The sequence below is a fragment of the Episyrphus balteatus genome, chromosome 2 (assembly GCF_945859705.1).
Source record: "Episyrphus balteatus chromosome 2, idEpiBalt1.1, whole genome shotgun sequence".
Lineage (NCBI taxonomy): Eukaryota > Metazoa > Arthropoda > Insecta > Diptera > Syrphidae > Episyrphus > Episyrphus balteatus.
Window position 1 is genome coordinate 13,860,775 of NC_079135.1, and position 27,705 is coordinate 13,888,479.

At 30.0% G+C, this 27,705-nt stretch overlaps 1 protein-coding gene across 5 annotated transcripts; it reads left to right on the forward strand.

Moving 5' to 3' along the window:
- The first annotated feature begins 160 nt into the window (after window positions 1–160).
- LOC129912288 (protein phosphatase 1 regulatory subunit 12A-like) lies at window positions 161–27,060 on the forward strand. 5 transcript variants are annotated; one of them, XM_055990487.1, is made up of 7 exons: window positions 161–526; window positions 13,187–14,073; window positions 14,277–14,425; window positions 14,497–14,587; window positions 15,040–15,126; window positions 17,825–18,446; window positions 25,196–27,060. In XM_055990487.1, the coding sequence occupies exons 2-6, from the start codon at window positions 13,237–13,239 to the stop codon at window positions 17,939–17,941; spliced, it is 1,281 nt and encodes a 426-aa protein (XP_055846462.1). In that variant the 5' UTR covers window positions 161–526; window positions 13,187–13,236; the 3' UTR covers window positions 17,942–18,446; window positions 25,196–27,060. The 5 variants fall into 5 exon arrangements, with proteins under 5 accessions (XP_055846462.1, XP_055846463.1, XP_055846465.1 ...); XM_055990488.1 differs by having other exon boundaries at window positions 161–402; XM_055990489.1 differs by lacking the exon at window positions 161–526 and adding an exon at window positions 716–866.
- Window positions 27,061–27,705: the final 645 nt, after the last annotated feature.

The following is a 27,705-nucleotide window of genomic DNA, read 5'->3' on the forward strand; positions in this document are numbered from 1 at the left end:
AATATTAAAAAAAAAAACTAAAAAAAAAATAGTTTTACAATTTTTGTGACGTTTCAATAATTTTTTTAAGAGAAATTCAAGAGAATATTTTTAATCTACAAAAAAAATATGAATTTTCTCTTAATTTTTAGGATGATTTTTTTGTGAGATATTCTCTCAATTGTGAGGGTAGAATTGCCACATTTAGCCTCACATTGAAAATGAAAATGAAAATAAAAATAATGAAGAACACCCTCTTCCCTCATCCTGATGTGTATAAATAAATAAAATTCAGTTCATCAAAAGCGGTACGATCGTCCAAGTCAATTGTGGTGTGCTTCTCTCAAAACAGAAGTGGGACTCGTTAGATTCGGTGCCAGCAAGTCTATTGCCTTTTAAAGAAGGAATAAATCGATTAAAATCGTGAATTTATTTTTAATTTTATTCCATTATTTTTTTTTTTGTTTGCTTGATTTTCCTTAAACTTATAAATTATAGTTGCTGGATTGCATTAACGCGATCAATCAATGATTGAATACCTTTTTTGGTAGTTACAAGTTTATACTTTTTTTTTGCTTCTTCTTAATAAATATTTATTCTTCAAACATTAAATTGAGTTACTGACTCAGAATAATAGACAATTGTAATAAATAAAAAAAATAACAAATAAACTTTTGTTAAAAGATGTATCGATACTTATTTTAGTGATGTAATTATATTTGTTCAGTGAACGTGGTCTTAAAGTTTTCTGACTAAACCCATTAAATTGATAAATATTGAATTTTACTTTTGACAAAGTTTTTTAGTTTGAAGTTGACATTCTCATCAAGAGGAAACAAAAAAGTAATCGTTTAACCATCTGTCATCATTTTTGGAGATTCAGATTTGTATAAATTTTTAAATCAAAGTGTTTCTTCCTTCTTCTTTTTTTTAATTTGTTTTTAATATTATTTTTGTGAATGAAGTAAGCCTGCTGCTACGCCTACTTAAAAAAAATAAATTTAAATTTTATTGGCATTTAAGAGATACATTTATTTATCTATCTTTTTTTCGAGGAAGGTGTAAACGAAGCGATTAAATTGTGGCTACTTTATTTTTGTTTACATTTTTTTTTTCTTTGTTTATATTTTCAAAAATTCTTGGTAAAGATTTTAATTTACATTCACATCTGTTGTATTTTTTTTTGCAGTTAATTAACTGCAAGTACTAAAAACAAATAACACTTTCCGGATGTGATTTTAATTTTTTTGATCGCACCTTCTTAACAACAGATAAACACCTACTTGTTGAAATTGAAACAAAAATATATCTAGAGAGCAAGTATAGTGCAAACTAAATTTAAGTAAACAAATCCCCTTCCAACCAACGGAGAATATGTCAATAAAACATAAAATGTTCGATTAGTTAGCTCTTAAATATTTAAGCAAGTTCTAAATATTAGATTTTATTTTTATTTTGTGAAAACAAATAAAAAGCTTCAAATAAAACTTGATATTTATAAAAGGTTCGTTATAAAATTTTGAGATGTTCCTTACTTTTCTGTTTTAATGAAAAATTTATTTAGTCGGTAGGATCTATTCTGAATTGACACATGTTTTTTTTTATAAAGCAAAAATATTAGATTTTGATCATCTTTCTCAAATTTTGTCAAAACAATTTGGCTATTTGAAAAAAAAATGTTTTGACTTTTTTTAAACTTTTTTGACAAAAGTTTTTTTTGGAGCCAAACTGTTTTTGAATACATAGTTTGTTTTTTTTTTTTTAATCTAGGTTCATTTAATAAAGAATTTTAAAATATGCACGTTTTTATAAAAAAAAAACTCATTTACAATTCGCCAATAACATCGAAATTACTCTTAAAAATAAACACACCCGAAATTTCAATTTCAAATTTTTAAAATTATACTTAACTTAATTTGTACCTTTATTAGAAAAAAATATCTTTAAAACAATTTAGACTTTAACATTGTAACCGAGGACTCTACAATAATCAATTTGTGCATATATTTCAGCCAACGGTAGTAGGTAAAAACTATGCAAAAACTATCAAAATGTGGTTAGTGTATTTAAACCTTCACAATATTTAATTTCAACATCACATTAAAACTTCATAATTTTAACGATTATAGAGTAGATTCCCAGATTAAAATGTTAACACCATAACTTTTATAGTAATATTTTTTCCGTTTACCTATCCAAAGAAACAAGTAGATTCTTTGAAATTAAAAATATTACTCAATAACGCATTAAAATAATGTTGGTATGCCATTTTTTAGCAATGTCCCGTTTTTTTTTTTAAACAAAAAGTTCTAAAAAAACACCGTTTATTGAAACTTGTCTGCATTTCTGACGCAGTAGTGTCAACTAGCTGCTCAGTTGAAATTACAATACGTTTGCATCTAAAAAGTATACAAAACAGTTTAAAAGTACTATAGGTGAGTCTATCCATGTGTTACGGTCTGTATATTTCATAATCGGTAAAATTTATGAAAGTCTAAGAAATTTATTAGAAAATGTTGATGTAATTTTTATGAAAAAGTTAGAAATTAATAAAAAAATTGTTTTGGGGTCTTTTGCTACCCTTAAAATTGACGTCCCTTAGTTTGGCGGACACTTTGTGGCGGAATCAAAAAACATTTATCTCATTAATTGTAGCTAATTAAATGCTAATTTGTTGCGCAAACCAAAAATTTGTAGCTCGCATAGTTTTTGAATTATTGAATTTTCCGCTAAAATAAGTCTGAAGTTAGCGGACAAAATCTGAAATGATTGAAGTTAATGAGTTTAGTTGACCTGCAAATTTGTAGCTTTTTAAATGCTTTTCAATTACTTTAATTTGGTTTTTGTAGCTTGAACAGTTTTTTTGTTATTCAAAATTCCGCTAAAATAAGACTGAAGTTAGCGGACGAAAGTAGAAAAATTAATATTTTTTTAATGCCCAAAATTGTAGCTAATTAAATGCTAATTTGTTGCGCAATTTTGTAGCTTCACCCAGTAATTTTTTATTTCAATTTAAAGTTTCAGAAGTGCACTTCCGGTTTGATGAGGCCAGTGGAGACTTTGTTTAAAAAATCACTTTTTTAAGTTTTTTCTTTTTCCATTAATTGTAGCTTTTGAATACATTATTTTTGATACAAACCCCAATTTTGTAGCTCAAACCGTTTTTGAAATATTCAAGATTTTGTTTTTAAAACATATCTCAAAAGTAACCTTCCAAAATCCAAAAAAATGCGAAATTCAAAAATTTTTTTTGCACAAATTTGAGGTAACCTAGACTAAGACGAAATCCAAAAACCTCGATTTTGTAGCTCGATTAGTTTTTTTGTTATTCAATATTCCGCTAAAATAAGACTCAATTTCATATGTAACGGTCAAAATTTTCAAAAAAGTTGAATTTTCAATTTTTTTTTTCTTTTCTAGAAATTGTAGCTTTGCAAAACAAAATTTGTTGCGCAAAAATTAATTTTGTAGCTCCTCTCAGTCATTTTCTATTTCAATTTGAAGTTTAAAAAGTGCACTTCCTGTTCGCTGTACCAATGAACGAAATTTTAAAAAAGACTTTTTTATTCCGCCACAAAGTGTCCGCCAAAGTAAGGAACGTTTAAAATTGTTAGAAACACTCTTTTCACTGAGAAGTTTTTATAGTTTTTAAAATTAACATAATTTTATGTCTCAAAAAAAAAGTAATTAAAAATACGTCAGTATAAATTATTTTCACATGAAAGCGAAAAATGTACATATTTTTTTTTTTGTATTTGTTAAGAATTATATTGTAATGTTTTATTCCGGGTTCACAATAAAACTTATTTCGTTTATTTTAACTTCCACTTATCTTTCCGTTCAAATAAGAACACACTTTATTTCAAATCAATTTACTTTTATTATTCGCTCAAACAAACACACTTTTCAATCACTTTATTTACTACTAACAATTTCCAACACTTTATTTCACTTTGTACTGTACTCTTTCACATTCAAGATTAAACTGTATCCGGTCGGTGTCCACGCTGCCCTTTTATACCTGAAATTCGGAATTCGAGAATGTCTTCGAAGGTTCTCGTCTTTGCTTCTCGAAGCTTCCTTTCCAAGAGGGGGCGCTTCATACTTCCAGTCCAGTGGGATATTTTGGGATATTCAGCAGTCGAGGGAATTTCTTTGGATGCGTTCAGAGGGTAGTTTCTTAATTACTAAAGGTCCGTTCACATTTCTACCTTTACTGTAGCAGGTAGTGTGTTCAGACTTTTATCTTAAAAGTAGTTCGGTAATTCATCGTTACATTGCCCCCCTCTTAGGATTGTTCGTCCCGAACAACTCCATTGCTTCTTTCACCATTATAACGATGTAAACGGTCACAATGAACTACCTTTAATTTGCCTCTTACCCCTCTCTGTATACGGTAAACCACGTCGTTGATTCTGGTTATTACTGTGTAAGGGCCTTCCCAGTTTTGTTGTAGCTTCGGTGATAGTCCCTTTTGTCGGTGGGGATTGTAAAACCACACAAGTTCTCCTTCTTGAAACCCTGTTGCTGTCGCTCGCGCGTCATATCTTGTTTTCATCCTGTCACTAGACGCTTTTATATTTGTCCTTGTCCGTTGGTGAATGTCAGCCAGTGTTTCTTTCAGGTTATCAACATACTCATCTATTTCCTGTGGCTCATTTGGAACACATCCGAATTTTATCTCACTTGGCAGCCGTATTGTAGAACCAAAAAGGACTTCCGATGGTGTATGTCCAGTGGAACTATGTGTTGCACTTCTATAAGCCATCAAGAATAATGGAATATGTCGATCCCAGTCTCGTTGATTATCGTTGACTACTTTTGACAGGTGTTCTTTAAGTGTCCTGTTAAATCGCTCAACCATCCCATCAGATTGTGGATGAAGCGGTGTTGTTCGCGTCTTCTTGATGCCAAGGAGTGAGCAAACCTCTTGAAAAATCTTAGATTCGAAGTTCCTTCCTTGGTCGGAATGAAGTTCCATGGGTACTCCGAACCTGCTCACCCAATGAAAGACAATCTTATCCACAACTGTTTTGGTTTCCTGGTTTGGGATGGCAAATGCCTCAGGCCACTTGCTGAAGTAATCCATCACTACGAGGATATACCGGTTTCCTTTGTTGGTTTCGGGAAAAGGACCTGCCACGTCTATTGCAATCCTCTCAAAAGGTGTGCCCACATTGTAGGGTAGAAGGGGGAGGATTTGCCAGGATTTAGGAAAATTGACTTAACGCAAAGTTTTTACGTTTCTTTTAATTTTTTTATATCTGATATTATTATTGACTTTATTATCTTCACTTAAATATTTTTTTCATCTTGATATATTAATTTTTCTATTTTTAATAATTTATTCAAAAAAAATGAAAAGTGATGTGGCAAAGCCTCCCCAGGTGGGAGGCTTTGCCACGGGGGTGGGGAGGGATTGCCAGTTACCTAAATATCAAAGTTAATACAAATAAAACCAATATTCATAAACAAAACTTCTTTTTAGCTGAAAATACGAAAAAGGGACTGATTTTAAAGGATTCTGCCATCCTCTTTTGAGGAAGCTTGCTTCTGGCAAATGTACCCCATGGGGTGCATTTGCCAGAGCAAAACCTACCCAAAAACGAATGGCAAATGCACCCCACAAGCTAATCTTTCAAAAATTTACTTATAACTTTTTTATAAGTTAAACAGTAAAAAAATCGCTTCTACACAGCATAGTACACATAATTTTGAAAAGATATTTGTATCAAAAAGTAATTTAACACGACAAATACTTACAATTTACGACGGTTATGTACCTTCATATTTTGGTTCTCAACATTAAAAAACTAACACAAGCGTCTAATTTATTTCGTGTCCAGCCAAAAGCTGTCAAACTTTGTGCAAAGTTTTCAATCATAAATTTGCAACACAAAATGATTTTTCTGTATTTAATATTCTGTTGGTTTGGAAAAAAACCTGGACTGGCAAAGGTACCCCACTGGCAAATGCTCCCCCTTCTACCCTACTGATGCATCGTGCTTTGCATTTTTCTAGCTGGTCCTTTGCTAGCGGCACAAGTATCACATTTTCGGCACCACTTTTCAACGTCTTCTCTCATACGTAACCAGTAGAATTGCTGGCGTACCTTTTTCAGCGTCTTGTTGATGCCTAAATGGCCTCCAGAAGTTCCCTCGTGCATCTCTCGGAGAACATCATTAACCTTTGACTGAGGTACGATTAGTTGCATTACATAAGATTTACCATCTGCGGATTCCCACTTACGCCTGAGTAACCCTTCTTGCACATGAAGTGAGTCCCATTGTGCCCAATATGCTTTGAGATTGGGGCTTCGGTCGGAGATGTCGGCCCATTCTGGTTTCTCTTCATGTTCCTTCCATGCAAGGATGGGTTCGATGTCCGAATCTTCCTGTTGGGCCATCCTGAGTTCTTCATTACTCCAGCCGCAAATGGGATCAGCTCTCGTTCTTCTTACAGCGACAACTTCCTTTTCCTCTAGCCGTGTGCAATGCTTGCAGTCTTGCTTGCACGGGCGCCGAGATAATGCGTCTGCATTTGAATGTAGCTTTCCTCTTCGATGTTGAATCTGACATTGATACGTCTGGAGTATCTCGATCCATCTTGCTACTTGACCCTCTGGATTTTTGAAGTTCAAAAGCCAATTTAGTGCACCATGATCTGTGCGAAGAAGGAACTTCTGTCCATAGATGTACTTATGGAAGTGCTTTGTTGCCAATACCAGAGCTAGAAGTTCCCTTCTAGTCACGCAATAGTTTCTTTCTTGTTTCGAGAGTACCTTGCTGAAATAGGCAACGACCTTTTCTTCTCCGTCATGAACTTGCGATAAAACAGCACCAACTCCAACATTACTTGCATCTGCGTCAATGATGAATTGTTTGCCTGGAGTCGGATAGGCCAACACAGGAGCTTCACATAACCGTAGCTTCAGTTCCTGAAAGCTTTTCTCACACTCACCTGACCATTTAAAGGGTTTACCCTTCTCCGTAAGCTGGTGCAAGCTTTTGGCGATTCTCGCAAAATCCTTCACGAACCGTCGATAGTACGTTGCCAGACCGAGGAAACTCCGAAGTTGATGCTTGTCCTGAGGGGTTGGCCAATTCTTCACAGTGTCAACTTTTTCTGGATCAGTCATTACTCCTTGGGATGAGATGATATGCCCCAAATATTTAACCTCGGTCTTGAAAAGTGCACATTTCTTTGGATTTAACTTAAGATGTGCTTCTCGTAGCCTCTGGAATACAGCCTTTAGGTTTTCACAATGGTCATCAAATGTTTTCCCGTAAACGATGACATCATCCAAATAGACTAGGCAAGATTTCCAGGTTAATCCATTTAAAACGCACTCCATTAAGCGCTCAAAAGTAGCTGGGGCATTACATAGCCCAAACGGCATGACATTGAACTGCCACAGACCATTTCCTGTGGAGAAAGCCGTCTTTTCTCGATCTTCTGGATGGATTTCTACCTGCCAGTAGCCACTCTTCAAATCCAAAGTCGAAAACCATTGTGCTCCTTCCATTGCATCTAGAGTATCGCTGATTCTTGGCAGTGGGTAGCTGTCTTTCTTCGTCACATCATTCAGCCTGCGGTAGTCGACACAAAATCGAGTGCTTCCATCCTTCTTTTTGACGAGAACTACCGGTGATGCCCAAGGGCTTTTGGAATTTTCGATCAGCCCGTCTTTCTTCATTGTCGATATCATTTCTTCAACTTCACTTTGTTTGGCCAAGGGGAGACGTCTTGCTGGTTGACGAATCGGCCTAACGTCTCCTGTATCGATTCGATGCTGCACCAGTTGTGTTCGGCCGTATTGCCCGCTGGGTGAAGAGAAGATATCAGCATATTCATGAAGAAGCCTTCCAGCAACATTAAGCTGATGTTGACTCAAGTTGTCTGATTTGAGAATTTGAGTCTTTAGTTTCTCAGAGTTCATAGTCATCTGTGTGTCCATCTCGTTGATCTTAGTTATTGCGGACACAGATTCACATTGCCCAACAACTTCTCCTTTCTTAAGCTTGATTGGGTACGGTTTGATGTTAAGTATCCGTACAGGTACCATGTTGTTCTTTGGTGCCACAAGAGTCTTCCCGATGATGATGTTTTCGGAACTCTGCTCAACTTCTGGTTCGACCATGAGGTATCGATGGTTTCCACAGTTCCCCTTTAACTTCGTCCACACAAAAACTTCTGAAGAAGGAGGCAGGCACATGTCTTCTTTGATGACAGTTCTAATTGTTGTTGAGTTTTCGCTGCCATAGACCATTGGAATCTCTACATTTCTGTATTTCAGGACTTGATTACCGATATCCAAAATGATTCCATGCTCCTTCATGAAGTCGATTCCAATGATGCACTCGTCACATATATCTGCCACCAAAAACACATGTAAAAACTTTAGTTCTGCTATACGGATCTCAAGACGAACTTCTCCGTACACTCTTGCTGCTTCTCCTGTGGCGGTCTTCAGACGATAGCTGTTGATGTTATGTAGCCACGTCATCTTTACCAAGTCTCTTCGTACAATAGAGGCGGTGGTACCGGTGTCAATTGTAGCCACGTGTTGGTTATTGTTTATGGTTGCCTCTACTGTCAGACTTTTGTTGTCTCGTTTAGTTTGTGAGACTTGAATTGTGGTTCTGGGGCCATCGATACCAGAAACCAGCTTCTGCCCCTCGAAGTTGGTTCTTACTCGTTTCCCGAATGGGAATCAAGTTGAGGATGAGTGTTGGTTGTATCGCTTACCTGTTGTTGGGCAATATTCCTGTTTCCACAGTGCTGGCAAGCATTTCTTCTTGGTGGCAATCTGCACTGCCGCTGGAGATGTCCTGTCTTGTTACAGTTCCAGCATCGAGCAGCTCCGTCTCGTTGGTTTCTTTGGAATGCGAGTTTTTGACAAGAGCATTCCTCCACTGTAACTTCTCTTACCCGATGAACGCCTTGAGAAGCCTGTTCTGCTGCTTCTATAGTGAGTGCAAACGCTAATGCTTCAGGAAGGGAACGTTTTCCAGCTGTTCGAATTGCTCGCTGAAGATTTATATCAGATACAGCACGTACAAAGGCTTCTGTCGCAAACTGATTGATAATGTCGTCTCCTGCTGTCGGATATGCCAGATGAGCTAACCTTTCAATATCTGCTTGGAGTTGTTGCAGAGTTTCTCCTCTTTTCTGGACTCTTGTATTGAGTTGGACGCGGAAGACTTCCTGCATATGGCCATCTCCAAAGCGTTTTTCAATGACCTGGACAAGAGCGTTAAAGTTACCATTCTTTTCTGGTGGTAAAGTTTGTAACAACTCAGCAGCAGGACCTCTAAGAGCAAGAGTCAGCGCTATACATTTGTCTTCGTCATCCCAGCCATTTGTTGTGGCAGCTGCCTCAAACTGTTTCTTGTAGATCGACCAAGAACTTTGTCCATCAAAGGTTGGTGGATGCATTTCCTTCTTCTTTGAATACTCACCACAACTTTCTCGGGCCTTAATTTTTCGAACCTTGTCCAACTCTTTAGTAATGTCTTGGAATTTCTCTTCGAACTTTGTGTCCATTGCCAACAGCTTTTCTTTGTTTTCTTCAACACGCTCGTCAAGAGCAGTGAACTTCTTCTCGAAATCACCAAGCTTTCCCTCTAAAAGATTTTTCTGTTCTTCTAGAAGATTCTTTTGCTCATCGCGATGTTCTTCTAGATGTTTCTCCATTTTTTCGAGAAGATTCTGTTGTTCACTCTTTTGCTCGGTACGTTGTTTCTCAATTTTTTCGAGAAGATTCTGTTGTTCACTCTTTTGCTCTGTTCGTTGTTGTTCCATTTGTTCTCTTTGTTCATTGCGTTGTGTCTCAATTTGTTCAAGAAGATTTTTCTGTTCATCCTTTTGTTCTTTACGTTGCTGTTCCATTTGATCTTTCTGTTCTTCAAATTTTGCAAGGAGAACAGCCATCATGGATGACATATCGGAACTAGTACTTACTCGTTCTTCTACCATTTCAACTTCGAATTGAAATGTATCCAAATCTTCGTTTTTCTGGGTTAAATAATCCTGCAGGCGAATAATGAGGTCATTTTTCGATCCAGCAGTAGGAAGACCTCGTTTAGTTAATTCCGCCTTCAGCTCAGTCAAACTTAACTACTTAACTGATTCAATGTCTTACCCATTTTAACTTTTCAAAACGCGAGCACTTTTACTTATTTCAAAATGTTTTACACTTTGTTTTTTGTTAAAACACACGCGCACTTTTTATTTTATTCGCGAAATTATCTGATTCGCACAAATAAATAAGTTTTATTCCACTTTTCTGACACCAATGTAATGTTTTATTCCGGGTTCACAATAAAACTTATTTCGTTTATTTTAACTTCCACTTATCTTTCCGTTCAAATAAGAACACACTTTATTTCAAATCAATTTACTTTTATTATTCGCTCAAACAAACACACTTTTCAATCACTTTATTTACTACTAACAATTTCCAACACTTTATTTCACTTTGTACTGTACTCTTTCACATTCAAGATTAAACTGTATCCGGTCGGTGTCCACGCTGCCCTTTTATACCTGAAATTCGGAATTCGAGAATGTCTTCGAAGGTTCTCGTCTTTGCTTCTCGAAGCTTCCTTTCCAAGAGGGGGCGCTTCATACTTCCAGTCCAGTGGGATATTTTGGGATATTCAGCAGTCGAGGGAATTTCTTTGGATGCGTTCAGAGGGTAGTTTCTTAATTACTAAAGGTCCGTTCACATTTCTACCTTTACTGTAGCAGGTAGTGTGTTCAGACTTTTATCTTAAAAGTAGTTCGGTAATTCATCGTTACAATATCTTCAAACTAAGAATTTTTAAAGTTCCAATTTAATTTATAATGTTTGGTCATTTACAGTATAGTGTTTGCTAAATCACATAATTCTTTGTTGAATAACTAAACTTGTCCCCTTTTTTAATTAAAATATAAAAATCCATAATTTGTGGTTTGAGTATCAGACGTTTTTGTTTATTACACTTGATGGGATCATCCGGTGAAATACATTGTTGAAGGGAATAAACAAAAAAAATATCTTATTGGGATCACTTTTACTGTGTGCCTCTTCATCCACAGCAATAATAATCATTGCTAATTCAAGATGATTGACAATCATCTCATTTTGCAAAATCCAAAACCATATAGCCTCAAAAAGATGCACTTGTCTCCAAATGTTATTGCTGTCAGAAGGCAGAACAAAGATAAAACAAAAAACTTTCAAACAACTAACTGATTCTGTCATCAAGTTGATTGGCATTAAATCATGTTTTTATAATATGTTCTACCCTGTAGCATCTCTCCACTACAGCATTGACGTAGTCTACATCACCCCCGGAATTAAAACAATAACAAACAATAATTCCCATTGCTATGTCTTTCGTAGAGGCCATCTGTTTGCTACTCAATCTTATATTAAAAGATTTTATTTCAGAAAATTATTTGTTGTTTAAAACGTGGGTGGTACAACTATGTGTTGATAACATCTATTTAATAAAAATACATTTGAACAAATAAATTTTGCAAAATAAATGTACCTTTGCTTAAATTTTATTTTTCATCTATTCAATAAATATTATTTTAGAAGTGCGGAAAAACACTAAAATTTGTATTCCTATTGACCAGACAATAGATTTATTTGACATAGAAATTCAATTATTTATAAAGAAAAACATTTATTAAACTCACGTATTGCATTTATCAGTAGCTACGGTGGCCATGTTTCTAGAGAAGATTAGAAGAATCTTAGAAAAAGAAATTTCATCAAAACTAGTTAAGTGTTTTGCAAGAAACAAAAAAGTGTAGTCGTCTATTTCCTCACAACTTCTAAACAACTTATCACAAATCGACAAGAGAAGTATCGTTGAAAAGGTTTTGCTTGTCCGCTGGTTATATACTATGTGACGTCATATTTTTTAAATTGGGATAAAACTACCATCTCTTTTGAATGAAAAAAAAAAATCGATATGGTCACCATATAAAATACATATTAACTAACGTCAATAAACTCAAAATGTCGAGCTTCAATCTTTTTTTTTTTTTTTTTCATTGCCCAAAATAAATGATGACCCACGCGCACTCAAAAATTATTTGCCTCTCTAAAATACAAGCGTTTTTGATTATATGTTCGCTGCGTAGTTTTGAGGTGAATGCACATTTTCAGAAGCAAAAAAAAAATACACAAACAAAAATGAATGACTCTCTTTCCAAAAGTAAACTAGGAAGAATAATAAATTTAGCTTGTAATTATATTTATAAATTTTCTACTATACAGTGGAAATTTTTAGTTTTAATAGAAGAAGATGAAAAATACTTTATCTGCTGGACGCAAGCTACTAGCTGGATGGAATTTTCTAAAAATAAATTTTGTCTATGTTTGAAGTTTGTGTGTCGACTGGTGGACGCCAAATATTGCCAGCCTTTTTATTGTTATTGCAAGATGGATGATTTCAAATGAACCCTATATAGAATACATTTGTAAATGACTTGGTTGTAATTAGTTTAAGAATTTTGCAGAAATTTCAATTAATTTTTGGAATGAAAAAGGCACATTTTTGGCACTTGTATATATTTTTTTTTCATGTAAACGATTTTCTATCTGTTGTATGCTATTAAAACTATTTTTAGTTTTGAATTCTTTCGATTTTGTTTAAAATTTTTATCAGCAAATATCAGTTGCATTCTAAGAAGTACGATTTGATGGGATAAAATGTATAAAATCATATATCATATCATATACATAAAGCTTCGTCAAAGATCTTATAATATAAAATCTTGCTAAATTCTGCTTTTAAATTACTAAAAAGTTGTTAAAGAAGTCTTTTGGAAGTTCTTACTTCATCAAGCTTCTAAAACTTTAGTAACCGAAGTATTTTTTTAATTCGCTAAGACTTCTTTAAACACTTTAACAAAAAAATGCTTAAAAATGTTTAACTTTTGTAAGAAAATTGCTTTTAAGGAAAGCTTTATAGAGAACTTACAGAAGCTATATGAATATAACTGATGTTTTAACTTTTCAAGAAGTCTTTTTCAAATCCCTGCTTCTAATAACGACGTCTTTTTGACTCTTAAAACACTTCTAAAAGAATATGTTAACGGAGTTATAACTTCTGTTAAAGAAATCTTTCTTTACTCTTGAAACACTTCTAACAAAAGAAAACAATGTCAAAAGTAAAATTCTATTATTTATTATTATTTTACACAGATAAACTGAAATTTTAATTCAAAAAATAAATAAAATAAAAAAAAGACAAAATGTCTTTCCGTTCGCGATCACGTACAACACAACCCGTGACATCCCATCGACGTTCTTTATCGAGTTCTCGTGTTCCATCCGGTTCCACTGGTTCCCTTTACTCTTACAATGGCAGTTCAGTTGGTCTACCATCATCATCATATTCCTCTTCATCTACACGACCACTTAGCACAGGCTATTATCAAAATTCATCGAGTGCCTATCAATCGCCATATGCAAACATCTACAGTTCCCGAGATAATCTCTACAGTAATTCATCATCTTCAAATCGAAATAATGGTAGCTACTATTCAAACAGTAATCAAGGTTCAGGGCTATCACGACAAAATTCCGGAAATAAATCATCATACAGCAGTTACAGTAATCCATCCAAATCTATGTCAAGTAGTAATGGTGGCTATGAGTCAAGATACTCATCGAATCCGTACAATTCAGAACGTTATATTAGTCCTTATTCGAGCTATGACAATGGAGTGACTACAGCTGGTTTGAGTTTGTCAATGCCCGGTGGAAGGACCTATCAAAGTCCTCCAAAATCAAAGAATTCTTCAAGTAATTCCTACAGTAGTGCACCTTCATCAAGATCATCGAATATGTTAAAATCGTCCTCTTCAAATACCAGTTTGAATTCTTATCCCTCGAGTTCACATATTAATTCGTCATCAAGTAACGCGGTATCATCGGCTGCAGCAGCATCTGCTGCTAGTGCTGCTGGTATTGTCCCAAGAAGCAATTCGTTGAGAGAACATGAACGAAAAAGTCGCAATCGTTCTCGATCGAGGAGCATAGCTCAGAGATCTTTGAGTGCGTCATCAGAAAAGAGTGAAGGCTATGAAGTAAGAAATGGGAATTTGCATTTTTTTTTATTTGTTTGTCAATTATTTATGTTTCTATTGTAAATGCCATCCAAAACGACAAATGTCGTTTACTTAAACGACAAATGTCGTTTATTTTAACGACAAATGTCGTCCATTTCAACGATAATTGTCAAAATTTTGAAAATGAATACTAAATTATTTTTTCTTCAATTATTTTTTAGAGTGGCAATGAAAGATCATCACGCTCTAGACTTGGTAGTACAGTTAGCGTGGCAACGGACACAGATATTGGTGATACTAAGAGTAATTCTAAGGATAAAACGGAAAATGGTGAACTTATCGACTATAAAGCTCTTTGGGAAGCTGCGAAGTATTAAATATTTTTAATATATTCAACCAACAGTTTTAATTGTTTTTTTTTCTCCAATTTCTTGTTTGTAGGTTAGAAAATGACAAACTTAAACAACAACTAAAGAAAAAGGACGATGAGATCATCCAAGCCCGTGCAACAGTTGAACGTTTTACCAACGCAGTGAGTATCCACAATTTGTTTTTTCAACTCCTTACCTTTTAAAACAAAAAGAAAAACCCTCACCCAAAAAAATATGAAAAAAAAAAAAAACAAACCAAAAAAATCACCTTCAAACACCTCTTAAAAAATAAAACTCTTATCAATTTATCAATCATATAGTCAAAGCAGTTTATAACATTTTGCATTTTTAAATAAAAAAAAAAACATTAAATAAATCACAACTTATACTCTCCTTCGCGTCAAACACACTGTAAATAGCAAAGATAAATTAAAAAAAAGTAATAATAATAAAACGGCACTATATTCCTTAAATAATAAATAACTTTTATTATTTATTTTAAACTTAAAAGTAAGGCTTTATGTATATCGAAAGCAAAAATCAATCAAAAAACAAAAAAAAAAAAAAAGATATCCAAACAAACAAACAAAAAAATATCTGTATTCTGTTCCAGACTACTAAAAATTCACTCTCAGAGATTGAAAAACGTGAAAGAAGAGCAATGGAACGTAAACTTTCTGAAATGGAAGAAGAGTTGAAGGTAAATTATATAAAAAAAAAATCAAAAAAAAAACTTAAATCAAAATGTTTGTTTGCTGCAATATCCGCATAGAAAATGAAACGAGTTTTTTTCTAATTTAATTTTTTGAAAACACTAAAAAAAAAACTACTCTTTTGCTCAGCAATATTTTTTTTTCTATATTTTTTTCGTGCCAAATAACAAAACAATTTTTTTTTTCTTTATATCTTTAAAAAAATATAAACATCCATAAACAAAAAACTTTGCTTTACAAACACATACACAGACAAACAAAAATCTAGCTTTCTTCATTTTTTCGGTATACCTTCTTTTGTTAGTCTTTAAGCACAATTTATTAAGAAGAAAATAAAACAAGACTTTTTCTATTACTGCAATCTTTTTAGACAGGCGATAAGGAAATTAGAATTTAATTGGGTGTACTCTTCTCTATTAGCAATAAAAGTGCTCCTTATATTCAAACAGTAGCAAAACATTTTCTTTTAATGTCCCAGATTTTCTAAAATTGCAGTCAAATGACCGACCAAAGAGATACAAAATCTTTAAACTAACATTAATATTACACATACGCTACAGTGACCCATTTAGTTTGTAGTTCTTAAATAACACTGGTCTGCAAGGAAATCCTCCTTTTAATAAAACTATATTTTTCTAAAGCATTTTTGTATGCTGATTCCGAATCCGAAGTCAGCACATAACGTTTTTAGATATTCCCGTTAGAAAATCTCAAAAACCCATTTTTTTTTATGTTTTCGAAGAAATATTTTGACATAAAGTAATCTTTTTCAATTAAAATTGTTACGGACATGAAAGAACTTATTTTTTTTAATTCAAATTCAGTTTTAATCTTCTCAATATCTCTTTTCTTCACCGTGATATCTTAATTTAAGTAAGTTAAGTAGGTTTTGCCATATCTTAGCATAAAGAAACTGATCTCTAAAAATTCGTATATCTTTCTCGCTAGAACAAAAGTACACTTTTCTAATGGATTTTAGTGTGCTGATTTTGAATCCGAATTAAAAAAAAGTATAAAACTAACACGACTTTGTTTTAAATAAAAATAATGAGATGATGTTTCATGCAAATACTAAACTTAATAAATAATTCATAATTTCTTTATATTATAGGGTCTGGATTTGTAAAAATATGTGTTGTTGCTCAAAGAGAATTGTCAAAAAAAAAAACAGCGTATAATCGGACTCGAGTCACTGTGGTGTATGTGTAACATTTTTTTTCTCATTCGAGTAATATAGGTTATCTCTGTTATCTCCAATTTAGAAATTTAAATATTTATAAGACACAATTGCTAGGGAATAAGGAATGATTTTAGAAAAAAATTACCCATGGAGAAAGATTGCAAAGATTGCATAATAGAAAATTCACATTCAATATTTTTGTTTCTTGAAGAATGTTGTTCTTATTACAAAACTCAATTAGAGATGTAATAGTGTAACATTTTGTACATTTAAAATTAGTTTTCGATTTTTAAGTGCGAGTTGATTCTAAACTCAAAAGATTGAAAAAAAAAATTAAGGAAACTCTCACTTTAAAAAGTTAAAACTTATAAAACTTGCTTCACCTGAAGTTTTTTTTCTTCAATATCTTAATGAAATCATTTAATACGTTTGCACACATTTCTTGAAATTATTGTTAATGTTTATATGTAAAGCATTTTATGTTTTGTTTTTTATTTCACTCTATCTTTCCTTCTTCCAAACACTGCATTAATGATGTATCATTTTGTGTTGTTTTAATATAAATGTCTCACACTAATATTATAAGATTTTTTTTGTTAAAAATAATAAAACTCAATCAACAAAGTCATCATCACCAATCATCATTCATCAGCACACCACAGATACATTTAATTTTTATTTTTGTTCAGTTTTTTGTTTGTTTTTTGTTCGAACAAAAATAAAACAAAAATGTAACAAGTTTTAATTGTTTTTTTAATGAACTTATCAAGAGTTCTTTTATTCAATGAGTATCAGAAAAAATGATATATAATTCAATGAATACTCAACAATTGACAAAAAATTGCAGCTTTCCTGTTACAATATATAATTAATTTTTAAAAAGAAAAAAAAAAAAAAATAACAAAAAGGATGCTTGGGAAATATTGTTTCCCTGAAAATATTTTTTCCCCGGAGTTTACCTCCTATGCTATGGCGGATCTCCAACGAAATTTATTTTTCAAAAATAAGGAATCCTTTTTTGTACTTCACAAGAAAATTGCTCCTTTAATTTATTACTGATTAAAAGAATTACCGAGGAATTTTTTTTAAATATCATTTTTATCTTCCCATATTTCGAAAGAGGAAATAATTGTAAAATATCATCTCATTCATATCAGCTTTGACATGTGCTTCTTCCTTATGCTGCCATTTCCCAACGTAAACGTCCAATTAACGTGAACCCTCAAGCTTCAAAACCAAAGTGTGTCAAATTTGTTGTATCCGTCTCAAAATATTGTCGTTACATGAGTTTTTAATTTGAAATTTATTTTAATTTTCATTTTTCGTTTAAAAAAAAACATCCAACACCAGACTAATAACATATTTTTTTTTAATGAAAAGAAAATCTTAACTAAAAACAAACATGTACAAATAAAAAAAAAAAAAAAACCAAAAATAACTTTGAAAAATACCAGAAAATTAACATAATGATTCTCCTCTATTCTTCACTGTTTTTTTTTATATAGCTATTACAGAAGTTAAAGACTGAGAATGAGCGTTTACGCGCTGAAAATCGCGCTCTAACTCGTGTCGTTTCAAAATTAACGACATCAGCACAAAGTCAACTTCAAAAAAAGAATTAAAATAAAAAAAATAAATAAATTAAATCAAAAATTAATGAAAATTACATAGAAACAGAAAATAAAAATTAAATGCAATATTTAATTTAACGAAAAAATTAACAAAAATATAAACAAAATTATATGCAAATATAAAAAAAATATATATATTTACTTTATGCTTATACATTTATATAAACCAAAAAGAAAAGAATTCATAAAAAATTACTTACAATTTATTATTCGTAAAGTTTAAAAACTATATAAACTACATCGAAATATTTATCAGCGCTCATATGATCGTGTTTCGTCGCCACTACGTCTGCGTTACCATCTACAATAGAAAAATATATAAAAAAAAATTATTTAAAATTTCGAAAAAAAAAATCTTTAAGTTTGTGGTTTTGCTGTGGATGTGGCAAAAATAGAGAAAAAAAAATCTACTTCGTCTTGTCTAAATGAAAATTATCGTCATTTCATTGTGTCACCTAAATGAAACGGGGCTTTAATCATGGTCACGCATTTTCCGGTATGATGACAAAAAAATCTATTGTTGTTGTTTTTTTGATAAATTAAAAAAATATATATAAAATAATATTATTTATCTAATTTTTTTTTTGTAATAATTATTGTTCTTCTCGTGTTCAATATTGTGAAATTTTAATTATATATTTTTTATAATCAATTTTTTTTTAAGAATTTAAACATAAATAAAAATTGTCCCTTGAGTGGTTAATTGTTGTTTGAATATACATAAAAAATATTCATAGTTTGAAATCCAAAAAAGCATGAAATTATTGTCTTTATTATTCAGCTTACATGTTTTTATTCCAAAATCTGTTTTCAATTTGTTTCTATTTTTTTTTATCAAAATATTTTTTAAATATTCGAAATACGGTGAGTCGAAAAATATATTTACTTTCAAAATTTCTTTTTATTAAATTTTTAATATTTTTTTTTTCTTCAAATTTTCAATTTAAAACAAAACTGGTTGTTAAATTTAAAATTATGTATTGTGAAATAACATTTTGAAAACATAAAAATTGTGCTGCTTTCGTGATATAAAGTCAATTGGATTGGAATGACTTAAAATTCAAACAACAATTTTAAAATTATAAAAATCTAAGGGAAATTATACACGACATTTAAAAAAAAAAAGTTGAACTGACTCATGGGCTACAAAACAAAATCCTCGACTTTTTTTATATTAAATTTTTCTATACATTACTTAACTTAACTTGAAATTTACTTTTACTTTTACTTTTACTTTTACTTTTACTTTCTTTTACTTTTACTTTTACTTTTACTTTTACTTTTACTTTTACTTTTACTTTTACTTTTACTTTTACTTTTACTTTTACTTTTACTTTTACTTTTACTTTTACTTTTACTTTTACTTTTACTTTTACTTTTACTTTTACTTTTACTTTTACTTTTACTTTTACTTTTACTTTTACTTTTACTTTTACTTTTACTTTTACTTTTACTTTTACTTTTTACTTTTTACTTTTTACTTTTTACTTTTTACTTTTATTTTTACTTTTACTTGACTTCGACTTTACTTAATTTTGCTTTAAGTTAATTTGGTTTGAAGTAAACTTCAATTTATTTAACTTTACTTATAGGCTATTGATTATGTCGAAAAAAACAGGGCAATAAGGAACTAAGACGTTCACGGGTTTTTATTGCAGGAATCGTTCAATGGGTTATAAAAGAACATAAAACCGCGGAGTGCTATTAAATGAGAGGGTGGAAACTGAAGATAGGGGTGTAAAAGCCCCCTTTTTGGTTTTTTCAATATATCTCGTGAACCGAGCAAAATTTTAGTATATTGCTCTCAAAACTTTTTGTAGAGAATTGAATTTCCTATTAGAATAATGTTTTTTAAAAATTGAAAAAAAAAATTTCCATACCAAAATAGGAGAAACAATCATAAAAAAAATATCAAAAAAATCGATTTTTTGAGTTTTTTTGCTTTTTTAGTTGTACATTTTTTTTGGGTTGAGATAGGCATAAACATTGCTCTAAAGAAAAAAAGAAGATTAAATTTCCTTCAAAACCCTGTACTCACTAAATTTTTTCATTGAAAATTAAACGAAGTATGGCCATTTTAATCTATCTTTTTTTTTCGCATTTTTAGTTTTACTCAAGTAAAACAGAAACATTTGAGGGGAAAGTACGATAACTTAAGCACCAAGAACTGATAATGAGATTTTGTAGAGGGGTTAAATACAATCATTGTTTACTATGGGAGGGGGGGTCTATGTCCCCCCGTTTTGGCGGGAGGGGCAATTTTCTAAAAAAAATACTTAAAATGAAAAAAAATTATTAAAAAACAACGGCAACACTCACAGTTTTGATTGATACTTTTTTCAAAAGCTAGAATTATAAACTTATTATTAATTTTAAAATGAAGTTATTTTAATCAATTTTTTTTTTAATAAACGAGTGATTCCAATAATGAGAGTATTTTGTCTATTTTTCAATTTTCTCAAAAAGTAGAAGGCATAGGAACATTATGATTTTCATGATTTGATAAGAAATCAATTAAGGCAGTTTACTTTGTCGATCAATTTCGTATTGAAGTCCATAGTCTTTGTGAAAATTGTACTCAATGTGCTTTTTAAACTTTTTTTCACAAGTTTTGACTTTGAAATCGGGTATTTCAAAAACAATTGATTAAAATAACTTAATTTTAAAATTAATATTAAGTTTATAATTCTAGCTTTTGAAAAAAGTATCAATCAAAACTGTGAGTGTTGCCGTTGTTTTTTAATAATTTTTTTTATTTTAAGTATTTTTTTTAGAAAATTGCCCCTCCCGCCAAAACGGGGGGACATAGACCCCCCCTCCCATAGTAAACAATGATTGTATTTAACCCTTCTACAAAATCTAATTATCAGTTCTTGGTGCTTAAGTTATCGTACGTTCCCCTCAAATGTTTCTGTTTTACTTGAGTAAAACTAAAAATGCGAAAAAAAAAGATAGATTAAAATGGCCATACTTCGTTTAATTTTCAATGAAAAAATTTAGTGAGTACAGGGTTTTGAAGGAAATTTAATCTTCTTTTTTTCTTTAGAGCAATGTTTATGCCTATCTCAACCCAAAAAAAATGTACAACTAAAAAAGCAAAAAAACTCAAAAAATCGATTTTTTTGATATTTTTTTATGATTGTTTCTCCTATTTTGGTATGGAAATTTTTTTTTTCAATTTTTAAAAAACATTATTCTAATAGGAAATTCAATTCTCTACAAAAAGTTTTGAGAGCAATATACTAAAATTTTGCTCGGTTCACGAGATATATTGAAAAAACCAAAAAGGGGGCTTTTACACCCCTATCTTCAGTTTCCACCCTCCCATTTAATAGCACTCCGCGGTCTTATGTTCTTTTATAACCCATTGAACGATTCCTGCAATAAAAACCCGTGAACGTCTTAGTTCCTTTCTAAATGACATAATCAATAGCCTATTAATTTTTACTGAATTTTGGACAAAAACTATCCACAAAATAAAAACCATTTAAAATGTTCAAAATAATTATTTTTCCCATATCCAAAATCTTTATAATTTTCTTGATGATCAAGAAAGCCATATTGGATATTTTGGATATTGGCTTTGGAGGGTTTCAAATTAAACTGGCAGCTCTTACCCCAAAAAAAACTTCCATTTTTATGGACTCCTTTAATTCACTAAAATTTTTACCCCTATTTGCCCCTCGAATCAGTTCAACTTTTATTTATATAAAAAAAAAATGCACTGAAAATGCAATAATTAAACATGTAAATATCTAAATACAATCCAAGCAATATAATACTATACATACAAGAAAAGCAATATAAAAATGTGTGCAATGTTCTGGTGTGATTTGACTAAAAAAAAAAATTAAAGTACAACAAAGTATATGTTTGTCAGTAAATAATGGCACTCATGCCTTTTGATGCTGAAATAATACAAAATCACTACGAAAAATAATTATAATTTTGTACCTGCATTATGACCGCGCTCTCTGCATATGCACATCCCATCCCGTCATTGCTTTAAACAAAATAAAACATTTTTTGATAAACATTTTCGTTGAAAATTTTGAAGTGCACTTCCTTTAGAAAAATCAATAATAATACTTAAACTTGACTAAGTTTTAAGTGTTATCGATACCTTAAAATACCTAAATGTTCCTTGCCTTTTTTCATTAAAAAATTTAAAAAAAAATAATGCTTTGATTCGTTTTTAAGCTACAAAAACTTTATATATATTTTTAATTTTGTAAAAATATTCATATAAATTCTGAATTTATTAAAAACAAAAAGACAAATCACATATATTTTGTTTAAGGTATCGATATACTAAAAAACCACATGACTTCATACAAAATACATTTAATTTTTGTATTTTCAATCATTGACGTCATGAATTGTCATTGCATTTTACATAATGGAATCTACTTTGTAATCCAATCTTATTCGAAATTTGACACACGCTTTAAAAAAAATAAATAGTAATAAGTTCCATCTACATATAAATTAAATTATGTTCAAGTTATTTGCATGTGTTCACTGTTCTCTAGCTTGTTATTTAAATGTCATTCATTTATCATTAAACAAAAATACCATAAACATGTGTCGTTTTCATTCCAAATGAAAATACAGCTTCTGTGAAGCCTTACAGAAGCTAAAAGAAACTTCTGAAAGGCCTTATAAAAGCTGAAATGTAAGAATGGATGAATCGCTTTTATAAAAAAGTTGTCTTTTTAATTTAGTTCCATCCATATTAAAAAAAAATACAACAACTTAGGCAAAAAGTAATATTTTTTTTTATTTATTCTCAGAAGAAAAATCGTCATGCTGTGAATAAACCTCATAAAGTATAAAATAAAATTTATTGTCCATTAAAAATAGACATTTTCTATAGACAAAATTCGCATAAAACTGAATAATGGTATCGCCAAAAAAAAAATTATTTTAGGTCAAAGTGTTTCAGAGAGGGTTTTTCTCTTAAGCGGGTTTTACTGTATCAAATTTCATCACTTTTCGCCAAGAAATAGCGATGCAAATGATTTTTTACACCAAAAAGCCTAAAAAGTACCACTGTGAGACGGTAAATTATTTGGATATTTGTATATCCTACGAAAATTTCAAAGAAGGTTTTTTTTTAAAAAAAAAATCGTAAAAAATAAATGCCACATTTCTGACTAAATTTGTCATATTTAGTCAAATAACGAAATGCTGAATAGGGTTGCCGCGAGTACATGCTGGAGGGTTCACATAAAATCTACCAAATATCCCACATTTTGGCCGAAAAAAATTTGTTAGGTACTGAAACAATGTTCGTACCAACTGGTTTTTTCAATCCAAGACAATCATATTATTTTTCGCATATCAACTTCTTGCGGCAATTTGTGGTACCGAAAATAACCATTCGCTGCACTGTCAGGATTTTATTAATTAAACTATTCACCATTTGAACTCAAATTTTCTACAAATTGGTTTATTGCTGTGCTGCCAAAATTTAAGTGAAAAAGAGCATTTTTTTAAATAGTTCAGAATTAAGGGAATTTTAAAATCTCATTTTTGGTTTTAAATTTCTAGTGGAGAAAATAAAAAAAAAAATAAGGAACCCAGAACAGCTCTGATTTTGATGATCTTTTTTTCAAACGTCGGGTCGTTGATTAAAAATACTTTAAAGTCTAAAGATTAAAAATTGCAATTGTTGCCATTTTAATTTTTCAAAAATTTGCTTAAATTTCATAAATTTACTAATGCCAAAAGATTGTTAAGGCAATTAAAGGAAAACAACTATAAGGGAGTGAAGGACAATTTTCCATCGTTTAGGCGATAAATGCTATTTTCTCACAAATTGACTTCAAACACAAAAAAATATATTTGAACACAACGGCAACACCTACAATATTTAATTATACATTTTTAACAAGCTTGAAGCTTATTCATATTTGTAAAATTAAAATTAAGTAAATTGAAGAAAGGGTTTTTAAAAAAATGGTAATTAAACTCTGATTTTTGAAAAAAAAAAATTGTTGAAAAATTTTTACATGTCCTTATTAAAACTTTTTCGTAATATAAAATGCATTTATTTTCAAATTTGCTGGCCACATTTATTGTGATTTGAAATTATCAAAGGAAATGTCAATATGTATTGCAGTTTATGAAAAAAATTAAAAAGTATTTCATTTTTTGAAGAATTTTTTTTAATAGAAGTTTGGAAAAAAAAATTTACTTATTGTTTTTTTTTAAGTTCAACATTTAATTGAAGTGCCTAGTTTAATTTTTTTTTTTTCAAAACTGTAATAAATATGACTTTTTCCTTTTCGGAATTCATCTAATAATTTATGGCCAAAATTTTTTTAAAAATAAATTCATATTGTACTACGATAAATTTGGAGAAAGTCATTTAAAAATTTTTAATAACATTTTGTTTCGAAAATTCTGAGTGGACTATTCTTTCAAAATCTCTTGATTAAGTTTAGTGGATTTAAATTTTACAGATATACATAAATGAGATTCTGGATTTTTAAAAAAACGTGTGCAAATATTGTAGGAGTAATATTTCGTTTAATAAACAATTAAACAATGAATTCGTATCAGTGTTTTTTCTTACATAGCTATTAGCTTGGCAATGTACAAAAAATTATACCAATCAGTCCTCTAATTCGATAACAACATTTTCAAGACTATAAACTTAAAAAATTTTTACTGATTTTTACTGATCATGTCTTTGCTCGAAATAAATTGTATGACACTCTTGTGTCTGGTACTAGTTGAAGGGACTTATATAGAAACATGTTTAAAAAATAGAATTGCACAAACGCTCTTCACATTTGCAATCTCGTATAGAATTTCAATTTTAAGTTACAAAAACGCTTTCTAATCCCACAAGCTATATGGATAATTGATCCCGATTGTTCCACCTTGCACTTTTGATGTTGTATTTTGTTTTATATCTATTTTATGCAAACAAATAAATGCAAAAAAAATATTCTTCACTAATCCATGCTCGGTTTTTGCAAAAACCCCTTTTTTTTTTTGTTTGTTTACAGTTTTTTTTTTATAAATACATTTATGTGGTTTTTTACTTAATGTCATTAGTGCGACATTAATGTTAAATGCATTTACTAGTGCACTATTCAATAAAAACAAAAAATACAAATTTGTTTTTTTTCCCTTTTATCCCAGTGTTTTTTTATAACAATTTTGTTTTTTTCTCATAAGATTTTAATTTTAATAAATGTTTGTTTATTTCTCTTTCTTTCATTTCAACTACAGCAATTGGAAGTTTTCAAAACGGAAAATCAACGCCTTAAAGAAGAAAATGGAGCGCTAATTAGAGTAATTAGTAAATTAAGCAAATGAAAAATAAGAATTAATTATAAATTATATATATATATATATTATTTCTCTAAAACAATTTATTAATTATATGATATAAATTTTTTCGTTTAATTTCTTGTTTACACACTCTTCACTTTCTTAACAAAATGAAAAAAAAAAAAACAAAAAAAAAACTTTCAATTTAATTACAAAATTAATTCTTGATGATTGTTAGACCATGAACTTTAAAAACAAAACAAACAAAAAATTTACTTGATATAATTATTTAATTAAATTGATGATGTGTACCAATTAAAAACAAAAAAAAAAAAAAACATTTATTCATTGTGTAATTTAATTTTATAAATATTGTTTATTGTCAAAATTTGTTAAATAAAAATCGTTAATTTTATTACATTTATTAAAATAAAAAATAAAAAAAGGAGAAGAAAATTAAAAAAAAAAAAACTATATAAAAGAAATTATATATATAATGTAAATGTTATAGTTTATTGAAATAAAACAAAAAATTACTGAGAATTAAATAAAAAATAAAAAACAAAATATTTTTAGACGTTAGTTAATAGAGAAACAAAAAAAAAATCAACACGTTACAACAACAACAAAAAATGTTAAACTTAACCTATTTATGTGAAAAACAAAAAAATGAGAAAAGAAACAAACAAGGAAAAATAGTTCACTCAGAACTTTTGTTTATTTTTTTTAATTAATCGTTAAATATTCTTCATTATTTTTTAAGTTTATTATTTTTTTTATTTAAGATTTTAACTGCATTGAGAAACCGATTTTTTTTTTATAATTTTTTGTTTAAATATTATTTATAATTATTTTCTTTTTTTTTTATTGTACTAGACGAATGCAAAAGAATTATGAAAACTATAACTACAATTATTGAAAAAAAAAAAAACTATTATAATAAAAACAAATCATTACAAAAAATATTGTCAAGATATAAACAAATAAAAAATTACATTTGTAAATCTATAAGAGATAACAGAAAAAAAAAACACCCACACATTTTTTGTTAAATATGAACTTTGAACCTTAAACCTTAAGGACCTTAAAAAATAGAAGATAAAACCTATCATCAATTTTGTTGTATTACATCCATCTGATGAGATATTATTATTTTTCCCATTTTTTTCTTATTTTTATTTGATTAATTAATAACATAATATTCTCTTAATTTTTTTTTCTGTTAACGATATTTATAGTTTTTAATGAAAACAAACAACAACAAAAGAAAAGAAGAAAACAAAAAAAAATACTTTGTGTGGATATATTATATCACGATTTTATCAATTATTTTAGTTTTATTATTATTTTTAAATTATATTTTTGTTATTTATTGAATTTAATAAAAAAAAAATTTCAAATTAACTATATGAAAGTAAAAAAACAAAACAATAAGCAAACAAAAAAAAATTAATGTATGTGATCAAATTTTATATGTTTGTGTTTTAATTTTATTTCTCTGTGGTACTTCTTCATTGTTTCGTGTGAGATTTTGTCTGCAAAGTGTTTAATTTCATCAGTCATATTGAGAGTGTTTCACTAGAACCAGATTCCACTTGGAAAAGTTTCTGAGTTTAATATGAATTTTAATAGCAAATAACATTTCAATTTAATAATGAACAAGAATACGAATGGAAAAAGGCCGGTTATGAAAGCACCCTATGTACTCGTAATTGCTGTACTTTTTGGTTCAAAAAAATCTAAAGGTTTTCGACGTCTTGTACTCTAAACTTCTATTCAAACAACCAAACCCCGAAATTTGGGTTTATTATATTTCTGTATTTGATCATTTGTAAAATATGTCAATCAGCGTAAACATTGCTAAAAGATGGTTTTTCGAAAAAAAAAAAAAAACTGATAGAAAAGTTCGTAAATGATAAAATGATAATTTTAAGCTTAAAATTATTTCAGGCATGAAATTGGCAATCTTATCACAAATAACATTCGTATCGGAGATTTTCTACGAATGCTGAATAATGTCGAATAATATCCGTTTATAATGGCAATAAGTAAAAAAAAATTGAGTTATGCGAACGGATTTAAAAACCTTCAATACAGATTTTGTGATTATTCAGCCCTATTGTGAGTTCCACGTGAACAAGATTCCACCCGGAAAAATTGAATTTCACTTTTCCCGGGGCGAAAAGTTGTTCACGTTCGGACATCTTCTAGTATTTTCAACTTTTTTCAGGTTATTTGCGAGGTATTCGACAGCTCTTCTCTCACTACAATTTTGGTGCCGAACAAGAAACTAGTCAAGTGGAAAATGTTATTTCCCTTCAGGTGAAACTCATGATAGCTTTTTAAATTCCGGGCGAACAAAAATATTCTGGCAGTTTTTTTTTTTTGAGAATTAATGATCAACATACATAAATGTACATATATGGCATTATCACGAATTCTATTCGTATTAAGAAAATAATAAATAT